Source organism: Nannospalax galili, unplaced genomic scaffold (assembly GCF_000622305.1).
Source record: "Nannospalax galili isolate Female #2095 unplaced genomic scaffold, S.galili_v1.0 scaffold1311, whole genome shotgun sequence".
In the NCBI taxonomy this organism is placed as follows: Eukaryota; Metazoa; Chordata; class Mammalia; order Rodentia; family Spalacidae; genus Nannospalax; species Nannospalax galili.
This window is the reverse complement of record NW_008329527.1, coordinates 57,838-72,707: the sequence shown is the minus strand read 5'-3', so window position 1 is coordinate 72,707 and position 14,870 is coordinate 57,838. Positions and strand designations below refer to the sequence as shown.

Here is a 14,870-nt window from a genome sequence, read left to right as displayed (position 1 = left end):
AGGTACACCTCTATATGTGAGAATAATTTACATGTGAGTTCAGTAAATGTGTGTCACCTAAGTGCAGGGCAAACAAAGAACAAAGTAATATGTGACCACTAGCATTTGACTATGTACTCCTGGTGACTTCGCATTAGAAAAAAATTTTCCCTAAATCTGCTTGCAACTGAGCTATTTCTAGACGCTTTAAATTTTTTATACTGTTCTGCTGTAAGGTCGATTACAGCATAATTCAGGCATTTCAAAGTATTATTAATTTAACAACTTAAAAATCCCAAGAAAACCAAAGTATCTTTTGGCGAGAAGGATATCTGCTTGGTATGTGAACTCAGCAGTGATAACATATACATCGTGCATTCTGAAAATGTCCAAAGTTAAATAGAAAAATGCCCTGACTTTCACGGCAACCTTTAAAAAAATTAAAAATATATTTTAAAGTACGTGTGTGTGTGTGTGTGTGTGTGTGTGTGTGCATGCGCATGCACACAGCTGTCCACAGAAGCCATAGGAACATGTTGGATATCCTAAAGCTGGAGTTACAGGAAGTTGTGAGGTACCCAATATGGATTTTGGGAACCAGACTAGGGTCCTTGGGAACAGTGCAAGTGCTCCCTACCAACACCTCTCCAGCTTCCTCACAGCAGTCTTTAAGAGGTATTTTCTGTTGGGAGATCTTAGTAGTGGTAGGTGAGGTGGAAGGTGGAAATATTTCCTCATGACATTAAAAGTCACTTTAAAGCTGGGGGTGGTAGTGCTCAATTTAATCCCAGTGCTTGGGAGGCAGAGGCAGGGGGATCTATGTGAGTTTAAGACCAACCTGGTCTACACAGTGAGTTCTAGGATAGCCAAAGCTATATAAAATGAGATCCTGTCTCAAAAAAAAAACCAAAACAAAATCCAAAAACTAAAAAAAAAAGCACTTTAAATAAATGTAGCAGTTGTTTTAAAAAATACTTTCCTTTTGCATTTAGTTTTATATAATTTCTTTAAGAGATACTATTTTAGTGCTGGGAGTATAGTCAGTGGAAAAGTGCTTTCCTAGCATTGTGAGGTCCTGGTTGATAATCAGTACTCCAAAAATAAGTAAGTAAAAGGAATACTTATTTTAGAATCTCTAATCTCAGAAGCACACTAAACTACACCATATTCACCTCAAGGAGACCTTTGCTGGGGTTAAGGACCTGCAGGAAAGGAGCCCTGTGCCTTCCGGGCTAAGGGGGGAGGGGCTATGCCTCAGGACTGTGGCTGAGCTGAGCTCATCCATTCCTGGGGTTTATCAGTAGGGTAGCCCAAGTGTTCTCAGGGTTCAGAATTCCTCCTGGTTATTGTCTTCTCTGCATAGGAGGAGTATATCTCTGCTGATACTGGTGGTCATAAATATGGTCTTTCAGCAGCACAGAAAATCATTTACCCTAAGACCTGTATGTAACTGTGATGACAATACTTCTTATAATTTTAACCCTTGATAACTTCATCATCTAGTATCACCCGTTTAATTTTGATTCCTTGGGTATTCTTGCAGAGTACATGGGGTGAGTCCTGGGACTAGCACTCAGCCAGTGTTACTGCTCTAGATCCTCCCAGAATTCTCTAGGGGTAGGTAATATGTACAGATACTCTCAAAATACTCTGTGGAGTTTGGCAGGGTCCTGTCACATTCACTGACTGACTATTCCCATCTGATGAGCTGTGCTGTACAATGTGGACTCTGGACAGATATGGCTTTTTCAGTATACCAATTTCCACTTTACAGCTTCTTGCTTTTGTGAGGCAGGCACGTTAGATAAAATCAGGCCTGTTTAGGGTGGTACAGCTACAGAAAAGAGAGGTCCTCTTCAGAGGCTCATTTCTTACTTAATTTAATTACTTACACAGTTTAGCAACTGTTAAATCATTACTTAAAATTTGTGACAGCAAATTCAATACATTTTTATTAAGCAGAGGAAAATGGAATAAAAACAGGCTGTAAAAAATGCTAAAGTCTGAGCTAACATTTCAAATAATATAGAATGCATTCAGAGTAATATGGTTGTAGACCTAGGCTAACATTTCAAATGACAAAATATATATGTGTCTGAAATAATAGCTAATTTGATGACAATCCTATTACAAAGGCCATTATTTTAGCTGAAGTGGGACTGTTTGCCTTGCTTAAGGGTCAACACATAAAAATGTTAGAATATTTTTGCTCTCAAATCTAAATGTGCTTCTGAAACTTAAATACATTTTCACTTAATTACAACAATTAATGACATCATAATTAAGGCAAATTATAACAGATATAACTGGTTAGCCTAGATTATAGAACTATTACAAATCTAATGTATTTGCTAGTGGTTCTCAATTATGAATACTAATTTAGGTTTATTAAGTTTGATACTTTATGAATCAATGAGATAAATCAATGATGGTTTTATAGGAAAAATATCAATCTAGGCAGTAGTGTTAAATTTGACTTAAATAGTCTGGATTTCCATATAACATGTCAACATAGACTGTTTTTTTAGATTAACAAAATAGTATCACTCTATGAGAGAGAAAAGCATGAATATTTACCATCAAAACTAATGCTTGCAACCTTGGTGTATTTGCTTTCAGAAGCTTTTAATGTAACTGGTTTAAAGTGTACTGTTATGGCGTCATTTTGTGGTGTAGGTCGAACACTCTGTAAAGAAAAAAAATGTCACTTTAATACTTTAGTTGCTTTATGCTAAAAAGCATATAGAAAATAAAGAACATTCAAAATCTGAAAGGTTTAACATCTGTAGTAGCTTTAAATTAAACAGGAAAAGCTGTTCAAACTTTACTTTCATTAGAATACCTTTATGAAATCAAATGATGAGCAAAGAGGCAAAGCATAAGAACTGCAAGTATAGCTGGGCATGGTGGCGCATGCCTTTGATACCAGCGCTCAGGAAGCAGATGCAGGTTGACCTCTGTGAGTTAAAAGCCAGCTTGGTTTACATAGCGAGTTCCAGGTCAGCTGGGGCTACAGGAAGGCCCTGCCTCAAAAAGACAAAAAAAAAAAAAAAAAAAAAAAAAAAAAAGAAAAAAGAAAGAAAGGAAAAAAAAGGGTGGGGGGCCTGGAGAGATGGCTCAGTGGGTGGTTAAGAGCACTGACTGTAATTGCAGAATTCTCAGCACCACATGGCAGCTAACAATGGTCTGTAACTCTAGTTCCAGGGGATCTGATGCCCACTTCTGATCCCCACAGGCATACACACATGCAGGCAATATACACATAAAATAAAAATAATAAACCATTAAAAAAAGAACTGTAAGTGTAAGACTCTAAAGAGAAACTCACATACTAGGTATAAGTACAGACAACATCTTTAAAGGTCTTATTTTCTACATGAATGCCTAGTTTGTGAGATGGTGATGTGAAGATAACTGATGAGCCATTCTTTATGAAGAAATCCACGGCACAAATTTAACACCGACTCCCTTTTGAACATGCAACTGGGCGTGGTGCCCCCTTGTGGTAGCTCTGCACATTTCATTTCTCCTTCATAAGGGGCTGGCTGTTGGCCGTGAGGCCCACTGCTGTTACAGGCAGGGCTGCTGCATCACTAGGCAGTGAGGCACATTACAGAGATGTTTAACTTGGAAAAAGTTAGAATGCTTTCAACTTAGGAAACCAGGTCTTTCCATTCACACAACTAAACCTAAAAAAACAAAACCCAGCAAGCTGTATACTTTCAGGCATATTTAAAAAATAAAAACATTTTAAAGTCCAGTTATTTTTTATCTTCCTGATACAAATCGTTTTAGTTGAAAGGGACTTCAAAGATACCAATCCACTTCCTTGTACTGATGAAGAGACTCTCCCATTAGGAAGTGATGTTTCAAGAGCCAGGCCCAATGAGGCAGAATTGAAGCCAGGTTTTCCTGACTTGGTCCAGGGCCTGCTGCCTGACATTCTATTGCACAAACGTGTCTTCATGAAATCGTGGCATTGCACAGCAATTCTGAATAAAAATCTTCCTTTATAATTTACCTTGAACCAGAACTTTGGTTCAAACCCTCCTGGGGTACCATCAATCATATTATCAGAGACTTTGCGGCCTTGATAACAAAAACCTACAATTTCCTGTAGAAAAGAATCTGCTATCTGTGAAACTCATGAGCATGCTTGTTAACAAGGTCCAGCTAGTCACTGGGTTCTTTCCCCATCCCCTGCTGACCCTCTTCTGCTCACTGATAAAGGAGAAATCTGCTCATCAAAGGGGCAAACTGAACATCAAAAGCGAACTCCCTGAAGGCACACTAAGCATCTGAGAAGAATGTGAAGGGAGACATTGACTGGCCATTTTACCTGGTGTCTGCCAACTACAGGGATCCAAGATGACTGTTATAATGACTCCAGGGCCTGCCAGGGCAGCTCCCTTTCCCACACACTATCTGGTTAGCCTTCGGTTAGCCTTTGGCTGCTAGCAAGTCTGTACAGGCCTAGCATGATGGCCCTAAGGATAATTCTTGCAGTTACTTGTGTTAGAATTCTTAACAGCCTTAGCTCCTGCCTCCAGCTCTCTCAGCATTTTAACTTTCCCACCTGTCCCACTTTGAAAATGCCTTCTCATTTGCTTCTGAATTTCAGACTGGGGCTAGGAATTGAATGATCTGTTCATCACAATGTTTACTTATCAATAAGCTCACTAGCAACCAACTAAAATGCAAATCTCTTCATTCCCTAAAGGGTATGTGCATGTATTTTTGAGAATCAAACAAATAAGCTTGAATTGTAAGCTAAACTACAAATGGAAGAAAGCTGTATTTGTTTTTGTTAGAGTAGGCTATCACACTAACAGCTTTTCCAAAGAGAAGGACAACAGCACATGGCAATCTAGTTGTGATCCAGGAGGAGCTGGAGCAAGCTTCCCATATACACTCTAGATCACTTCTCCATCTGTAAACAAGTCCAGAGACTGGGGTAGGTATTTTCTGGGTCTCATCTGTCTATAAAATTTTGTGATTCCATCTATTGCTATTTTTTCACATTAGCTACTTTTATCTCAAGTTCATGATTTGTTAGGGAGACAGTCTTAAAGCTTGCAGAAGACTTTCATAGAGACAACTAATTTCTTCCCTTGATTTATAGCATGTGAGCTGGTAACAACAAACTTGCCAGGCCCTGACACGCTTACACATTGGATGGGGCAGGGCATTGGGAGCCACCACAGAATGCTCTGAGTGTCACTGGCCTATGTAAAACCAGGTCGGAAATAATAAGTAACATTACATAGACAATATAAGTAGGAAGAGCTTGAAACAGATAATGAAAAAGTGATTTTCTCAAATGAAATACAATACTTTAAGCTTTCCCATTTTACGTGCAATATTATTACTTCAAAATATACTGCACTTACAGTAACCAAATATACAATTGGTGATTCATGTTTTACATATATAGTCTGCTGTGAAAAAGTGGTGGGGAGATATGGGAGGAGTTGGAGGGGAGGGAGTGGGCATGTATTTGATCAAAACACCTTATATGCATATATGAAATTCTCAATAAATTTTTTTTAAAGTTAAAAAAAATAGTTTGAACTGTTCACTCATTACTAATAAAAACAAAGCCAGATCATCAGTTGAAACTAATTGTTGTTTCTAAGAAAACAAAACAAACAAATAAAAAAATTTTTTTTAAAAATAGTTGGTTTATTTTGGTGACATGAAAAATGATACAAAAATCATTACCTTGTAATAAACTTATTTATACCAACAAACCATTTTAGTATATTTACTATTGTTTACTGAAAGATAATTAAGAAGTGGAAAAATATGGCACGATTCCCAGGAAAGGCAGCTGACATATGCTCTAAATATAGTTCTAGCCTTTTCTCACGACATTCAGACCTAACTACCTCAGTGACTTAAGTAGGACTCAAGAGTCCAGGACATTTTGAAACTATAAACATACGTGAGCAAAGAAGGAGAAAACTCATAGTACATAACAATTTAGTCTTAATATTTTGTGCATAAATTCATTAAAGCACATATCAAACTGATACTCATAAAAAGTAGTAAATGATTACTATCCATCAACTAGAAACAGGACCTTATGCAAACATTCCTGTTAAGATATCTCAGGCACTTACAGTGCATTAAGGTTTAGAAATGCCAGGAAAGGCATTTTCTCAGACACATCATAGATACCAGGAAGACTTTGAACATGGGCATCCTGTTCAGTACCAGGAGAGGAACTTATCATTTGGAGTTTACCTGTGTTTGTCATCCTGTACTGAGAAAGGCTGCAGTATTTAGAAAGAGACCAAGTTCTCTTAAGGGGACTTTAAAAAAAAATCTTCAGCATTCAGCACTGCCTAATTTATCCTAAAAATTAGGGAATGGAAGAGGATAACAACTTTAAAAAAAAAATCCATCAGTCTCTAAGCCTTTTATATTATGCAGAAAATGCTGAAATGAACGGGGGCGGGGGAACCTTAAAAAGCTCTCTGAAAACTGTTTTCACCGTGTATAGGTAAGAAGTCTGAGCTTCTATATGACCTCTTCAACTGACCACTGTGGCAGATTTTACCCGATCTCTTTTACCTTCTGTACTTGTATCTTGGCACTTGAATTCTCCAAAAAGTAGCTATAGTGATCTCCTACAACATGCTAAGTCAGGTAATGTTACTCTCTTGCTTAACACCTCATCATTTTCCTGTGGCACTTAGAATAAATCTAAATGCTTCCCAGAAGCCGTTTGAAAGTGAGCTCAGACGTGGAGGGTCCGGACTTTGGTGGTCTGACTCACTGCTATAGTCTCAGGACTAACAACAACATAATAGTTGATTTATTAAATTAAGGAGTAAAGAGATGAATGGAGGAAGAAATAAAGAGAAAACTACTAAAACACTGGGGAGTGTAGTCTTTGAATGTTTCAAGCCACATCCATTGGTAGGTATGGCTATAGACAGAAATGCGTAGGTTTCTAAAAGAAATAATGACTATGAAATTAAAATGAAATAGTCATAAAGACTTAGTTGATAAGTGCCATTTGTAACATCTAATATATTTTCATGAAACTTTAAGGTCTTTTAAATAACTGCTCAAGTTACTTTTAAAAAGCTGGCTTAGTTTCCCTATTTGGAAGCTAGGACCTTTGTACCTCATATGGTTGTTGTATTAGTAAGGTATTCCTTATATATAATGAAATAAGCATAGTGCTTGACCCACAGTAAGGGCGAAATCATTCACTTACAGTTTTTCTTAAAACTCTTTAACAAAAGGGAAAAGGAAGAACATTGATCTACTGAAGTTCTTATCATAAATGAACTGAATTATGCATTTTGAAATTCATATTACTTATTTTTTTGGTGTGGTGCTGGGGATTGAACCCAGAGTCTAGGCATGGTCAGCAAGCCCTCCACCATGGAGCTTCATCGCAGTCCTCTAAATTTGCATTCTAAAGATGAGTTGCCAATTCCATTGAAAAACATACTTGCATCAGCACATTTAGTATATAAAAAGGCTAGTATGCTTGAGTTAAGCAAAGGTATTTTCCCATTAAATTCCTACAACACATTAGAAATGTCTAGAGGGAAGAAATGGTAGGTTAGCTATCAGGACACTGTTTGAAACTTTGTAGCACTATGCATGATTACAATGTGGTTACCTGAGATGAAAGTCCCTTGCTTCTACCTCTGCAGTCGGTATATTCTCCCCTCTTAGGTCTTTACTCCACCAGCTGGTGGTAAAGTCAGGATTTGGCCATGGAAGGACAAAGGTTCCTTAAGCCTTCAGTCCACATAAGCAACCAATGAAGTTTCTTGAATTTTGGTTTTAAGCACAGTAATAATAGCAATGTTAAGCTTTCCTATTCCTTTATTCCCTATGTATAGGTCTTGGGAACATCATCAGGTTGTGGGACAAAGAAAAACTTAATTATCTTTGTCTTTACTTTTGGTTAAACTAATGTTATATATCTCAATTTCATTATAAGGCATGGACATTATCTGTCCTGTGTGAAAAGGAAGAAAGGATCCTGGTTTATAATGTGCTATGTAGGGTAATTACGACAGCTCCCAGCTAGAAATGGTGCTTATGGCAACTCCCCCTTTTTATTTATCCACATTTCATGTGTAACAACTAAATGCATGGAATCCTTATAACCTGGTCTGTGTCCCCATCAGACCCATCTCTCATATGGCTCTGCTTAAAGAGAAGCCTCAAGACCTTTGGCTCAATTGTGGCTTGGAGAAGACCACCTACTTCCCCCATCATCCTTACAAATGGGAGGTAAGAGGCAGACCAAGTCTCTCACATCCTACATAGAACCATGAGTTTACAGGCTACCACAATATGGGGCTAGGTTTAACTCTATTATTAAGTTAGAGAGAGAGAGAGAGAGAGAGAGAGAGAGGGGCACTGAGACTGAGACTAAGAAAGAAATAAGCAAAAACTTACTGTAATTGGTACATCCTTTGTTCCTGAATTTAATAAATGAAGATTTAAAACTTTTGGAAGATCTGTTAAAATGGAGGAAAAGAAGTATTTCTTAAAAAGGTACGCTTCAAAGTAAATTAGAATCTTTACCTTATTAGATATCAAGCTGAAATTATTCTAGAATGTGAAATATAATGACAATCAGGATAATAAAAGAAACATTAGGCAAGCATCACTTTACTCATAGGACACTGCGGAGTACAAGAGCTGCTGCTCCCACATAACCACACCAACACAAAATAAAAAATGCAGAATATAACTTATAGTGAACTCAAACATTACTAATATTTTAGTTTTCCAACAAGGCATAATGAAGCAATTAACAATGTACAAAGCAAAATTACCAAATAAAAGTACATCACATTTTAAAAAATGTGATTTTTCAATTCTAGACAAGTAAAATCTTAACTGAAAATGGCCCCCCAAAATCCCAGGTTACAAGTATTTTTACTTTTTTCTTAATAAAAAATCTTAACTTGGGTGTTTATAATTTTAGAATTGGAATTCTTTCTTTGATCACCTGAGATAAACTTTTAACATTATGTCATTATAATGCAATTGAATAATTCATATCTTTAAAAAATGCAGAGATAAAAAGCTATTTTATTTATTATTTTAATTTTATGTGTACGAATGTCATACAATGCCCATGCTGGTCAGAAGAGGGTATTATATCCCCTGGAACTGGAGTTACAGACCATGTGAGTGTTGAAAACGGAACCTGGGGGTCCTCTGAAAGAGGAGCTAGTACTGTTAACAGCTGAGTCATCTCTCCAGGCCCCAGAGATACATTTTTTTATTTTACTACTAGGAAAAAATACTCATCAAAATTCAATAGGTGAGGAACTGGATTAAGATACTAAGGAAGTATTTTCTGCCTCAGTTCTTTGTTTGGAAGATTCAAACTAGTCCCTGACTTTATTTTCCTACCTGGGAAGCAATGGTACCTACCAGAGAATGGGGCATAAACTTGTGAGCTCTGAGTTCCCAAAATGAAGATTTCTACACTGGGTGGGTTTCATATAACCCACTGAGAAATAACTTTTAAAGCTGAATTACAAATGCAGTAGATCCCCCCAGCACTGAATTCCGATTATATCTATATCTGTGTTAAGATATACAAAGATTTTTTTTTTTTTTTTTTTTTTACCTTGTGTTCGCAATGTTCCAAAATCTAACATTTCAGTTGAGGAATAAATTCCAGGAGCTTGGAAAAAAGAATAGTGGACAATTATCTTTTACTCTGCCAGAATGAGGTATACTGAAAACATAACACACATGACATTTCTTCAGTTTTCCACTAACCTGTTGTAACTTCAACCTCAACAGGAAGGATGATAAACTCTGTGCTGTCGGATGCATTGGTCTTTATTCTTATGAAGGCTGTATGATTATCTGCTTCTCTGGAGGAGAAACTGGCTCTCATTACTCCTTTGGTTTCATAAGGAGGGATTTCCTGTGAACAGACCAAATGTGCTTACAATGTTGCAAAACCACCTTGTTTACTGAATCAGATGACGCTTACTGAAACTGTACTAGTCTTTATACCTGTAATCAGAAAAAATACACTACCAATTAAACACATAGGCTTCACTGACCGTAACATGCTCCAATCTTAGAGAATGTTACAATAAGAAAAAAGGTGCTTTTTAGAACTGATGAAGTATGTTAGGTAAAGCAAAGTAAATCAAGTCAAATGATCTGAAAACAAGCATAAACTACAAAAATGCCTTAAAAGGCAAGACTACTACAAAATCAGTTACTTCTTAAAGTGCTAGTGGTATATGATTGAGTCCTGAAATTATCTAATAGAAATTTCCCCATCAAAGGAAAATACTTTTCTAGAAGTGCCTACTGTTCTCTGGACAATAACCCACATGGCTTGGGCTCTGCTTTCCTTTCATTTAACAACTAACAGTTTACCAACTGTGTTCAGTGAAGTTCTTGGCACGCGCGCGCAGGGGAGGGAGGCTATGGGAGGGGGCCATCTGGGAAGTGGGTGTATAGTTGTATAGGATGGTTTGGGATGTTCTGTGTGCTACACACACACACACACACACACACACACACACACACACACACACAACAAAAACAAATGAAAAAACAGCATAAGTTTTTAGTCCTCTAAATGTCAACACTGACACACACAATGCACTAGAAGCCTTGCTGAAAAAATGAGGTGAGGCGCTCTAATTCTTTTCCTCACTTTAGAACTCTCTGGCCACCTGGGAACCACTAGAATTTCTCTGCACACCTTTTGTAGCACATTTAAAGAAAACCCCACGTTCTATAACTTACTAGTTTTCACTTACCCCTACTTCTCTAACTTTGGAGTCTTAAAGTAGAAAACAGGTGACTGGAACCCTCCTAAGGGTAACCTAGAGGGGACTTTCCAATTCTAGGAAGATGACTCAAGTCTCTGGGACTTTCTAATGTACAGTAAAATGAGCATGGTAACATCAGGCAGCGACAGACACAAATGGCAGAGTAGGGTAAAGGGAGTCCTAGTGGCAGCCCTAACTTCTGCCCGTTTGTACAGTCTGGCTCCAGCTTTCATGACGAAGACTCAGTTTTCTTAAACAACATCTGGGCAGCAGGTATGAGGTAACCAAGAGAACTGCAGCTATACTTTGGGGGCTGTGTCCTCTGATGGTTGGAATGCCCCTTTGTGCTTAAACCTCCGTGAGGCTGCAGATAGGTTGTTCCCACTATATTAAAAAACCCAAGACATCAGAGCATTTCCCTACCCATGTGCACCAATGATGGGTCTGCATCCTCAAAAGAACTTGCTTTCATTAGTTTCATTAGAGTATCATTTACATTGTGGGCTTTTCTAGAGATTTATAGGAAAAACTACTGAAAAGGGAGAGCTGTTCTACCATGATTTGTGACGGAAAAGGGCCATACTACCCCATGAATATGCTGCCCACCTCATAAATACTTATAAAGGTTATTAAAATCCACAACATAGACTTGATTGGGTTACTACCCCTACTTTGGGATAGCCCACTCCAGTCCCTCTCTGCTTGCTTTACTAAATAAACTTCTATTTTAACGTTCTATATCTCTAGAATGAAATATTTCTTTTGAGTAGACAAGAACCAAGACACATTCTCCCAAAATAAGGACCACTGATTTTTTTTCTTCCCTTACTCTAGGCTTATAGGAATGATTACTGGATGCATATATTTTCTGTAGTCACTGGGGTTATGTAAAAAACTCCAGGCATGGTAGCGCATACCTTTAGTGCCAGCATAAGGCAGAGAGGCAGAGGCAGGTGGCTCTATGAGATCGAGGTCAGCCTGATCTGTATAGTGAGTTCCAGGCTAGCTAGGGTACAGGGAGATTCAGTTTCAAAAAACCCCCCAAACAAACAAACAAAACAAAACCAAGAAAGGCTATGCTAATCTTTGCCATGGTTCATTGCAGTTCTTAGGTATTAGAAGTCTAAATTCTTTCATGTCCATTTATTAGATATCAACTGTATCTCAGTTTTTTTAGTTTGGAATTATAACAGAAACTTGGTAACTTGCATTGAACTCTATTGTGTTTTGTTTCATATATTCTTTCTCCCAAAGGGTTTTCAAACAACATAATCCCAAGGTGCAATTGTTTTTGGTGAAAGACTAAAGGGACTCTCCATTACATATTCTTCCTGCTAGTATTTCTATTATTTGGGAAATTAACCAAATCACTGAGAGACAAACTTGCCTCTAATATTCAGGCTAACATTTCAAAAACACTACCTCCACACCCATCCCCTGGTTCAGACTGGTGAGATAGTAGCAAGAGAAACTCATGAACTCTGCCATAATGAGGACGACCTTGAGTGACCTTGGTATAAAACCTGCAGTTACCACAACCACTATCTTTCCCCTCTTGGAGTAAAGCATGGTAGACAACAGCTTAAAAAGAGACATCAAGGTTCATGGGTATTCTTTAATTTGGTTAATATCTGCTATTATTCTCTTAGTAGTTGTCCAAACATTGATATAACTTTAAAATTCAACATTATTGATGGCAGATATAGTTTACCTAAGAATTTCAAATTTTCTAAGTTTCACAGAAACGTGACCAGTTCTGTCTGAAATGCCATTTCCTTTATCAAGAGGGGGTCTGAATGTTAAATTTTCTACCTACAAAAATAATCCTGCAGTTTCTTTCCTTTTTTAAAAAAAACTCTTGGGTGCAAAGCACATATAAATGATCAGATTCTGAGGCAGGTTTTCAATATAATACTGATTCTGAGAAAATAGTGAAAATTGCAACTTGCTTCTCCTCTTCTATACAGCAGGCTAAATCTGTCAATTTTGCACACTGCTCTTTGACTTAAATTTTAACTCATTCTCTCATCCAATTTTTAAGTACATATTTGATATACATTTAATATTGAGATATTAAAGAAAAAAATCACCCATGTTTCTTAGGTGATAAGGAGTTAAGTATTTTCTAGTGTATATAAGAAAATGATTGGTAGTTCCTTTCACAAATATGAAAGGAGTCACAGTGCAAAGGAACTCCAAATACAGGAGAAAGGAGGCCCCATGATTTAGGATGTTTCAAGGATACATGTCAAGGCATGATGAAGAAAATTCATGCCAATGTAAAACACGGGAACTTTTCTAGTCACCTCATTTTAGCTTCACAAGTAAAAAAGAACAATCTTTGTTGGGAGTCTTGCCTGGAAGACACACAAACACGGTCAATACCTCACAAAATCGAAAAATAAACGAAAAAACTGTAGCTATATCGAAGTTTCAAAGTCCCATGTAAACTTCTCATGTAGTGGAATTCTATACATGCAAGTAATATGAAGCATCTGATATATACTGAAGTATCTGATGTATGAAGCAACTTGTTTAGAATTCATCAGCAGTTATACAGCCTGAAAGAAATGTTCTAAATTACAAATAATTTTATAAATAGAAATGTTTATCATTGGTTCATTTTTTATTTGTTATTTTATGTGTGTGAGTGTTTTGCCCACATGTATGTAAGTGTACCACGTGCATGCAGTGCCTACAGAGATCAGAGGAAAGCCTCAGATTCTCAGGAACTGGGGTCACAGATGGTTGTTAGTTAGTTGTTGGGTGCTGAGAATCAAACCCGGGTCCGCTGCAAGAGCAACCAGTGTTCTTATCCACTGAGCCATCTCTCCAGCCCCCTTAGTGGCTCATTCTTAAAAGTAGATTTGTGGACTATATATTTCTAATTTGACTCTTGAAAATAAATGTTGAGATGGACTAATTCTCTAAAGTTTGTGTTAGGAATGGTATATAAATTTTAGAGGTAGTTTCTTTTAAAATCAAATCAGGTAAGATGCTTTTTTTTTCCTTTTCTTTTCAGGCCCTGTTGACTCCAAAGGTGAAATGAATTATCTTTCCTTCTTAAAATGATATTTATTATTTTTTTATGTGTATGAGTGTATTGCCTGCATGTAGATAGGTGCACTTGTGTCGTGCAATGCCTGAGTAGGTCAGAGTAAGGTATCAGATTCCCCAGGAACTGGAGTTATGGATGGTTGCTGGCCACCATGTGGGTGCTGGGAATCAAACCCAGGTCCTCTGCAAGAGCAGCCAGTGCTCTTAACTGCTGAGCCATCTCTTCAGCCCCATGAAATAGCTTTCTAATATGCTGGGAGGCTTAGTTTTCATGTAGGATTTAAGTAATTATGGTTAGTAAGCCATTGCAAAATGAGTTTTATTCATTATTGGGATCATGACAGATTCTTATACTTTGTATATGGAATTTTGTTTTATGACTTTTTAATGCATATTTTCTTCAAACAAGATTTCTTGCCAAAGACCATCAGAACTTCTGTCACATAATATGTGATGAATGGTGGTAATAAATCTGTTCACATACCATAAAAAGGGCAATGACTGACTTCATTTGAGCACATACAAGAGAAATCTATGTTTCCACTTACCCACAATTTTCTGGTACCTCCTTGCTGCCCTGTGGGGAGTTCTAAGTGAAGATCTCCTCCACTAGAGTACATTTCTACAACCTGGGACAAAGAGCGCATGATGGTTATTATCAAAATCAGATTCTCAACACAAATGATTTGCTGAAATAGCACGGTGTTTACAGAAAAAATATAAAAATAGATATAAATGCAAGGTAAATATCACATTACACCCATCATCTGGATAAGCAACGGTGTTTTTAATTAAAGTAAGGTAACTGAAAATTAAATTGAAAGCAGTGTAGTTTTAGAAAGCAACAGAACACTTTCTTTCAAATAAAAATTTATACAAATTACGAAGTTGTAGAAATATAAATTTAGGCCTGGCATGGTGGCACATCCCTATAATCCTAGCACTGGGGGGGTGGAGGCAATCATGGATTCAAGGCCATCTTCAGCTGCACAGCAAATAGGAGGCCAACATGGGCTACATAGGACTGTCTCCAGAAAC

General features: G+C 37.4%; 1 protein-coding gene across 1 annotated transcript in view; it reads right to left on the bottom strand.

The window, feature by feature from the left end:
- The window catches only part of Tmem131 (transmembrane protein 131), a 117,634-nt gene that overhangs the window by 49,622 nt on the left and 53,142 nt on the right, over nt 1-14,870 (bottom strand). The window contains exons 7-11 of the mRNA XM_029565927.1: nt 14,381-14,461; nt 9,757-9,907; nt 9,602-9,658; nt 8,413-8,474; nt 2,557-2,665 (exon numbers count right to left, since the gene is read on the bottom strand). Of these exons, the coding sequence (XP_029421787.1) occupies nt 2,557-2,665; nt 8,413-8,474; nt 9,602-9,658; nt 9,757-9,907; nt 14,381-14,461 (460 nt within the window). The remainder of the gene's footprint in view (nt 1-2,556; nt 2,666-8,412; nt 8,475-9,601; nt 9,659-9,756; nt 9,908-14,380; nt 14,462-14,870) is intronic.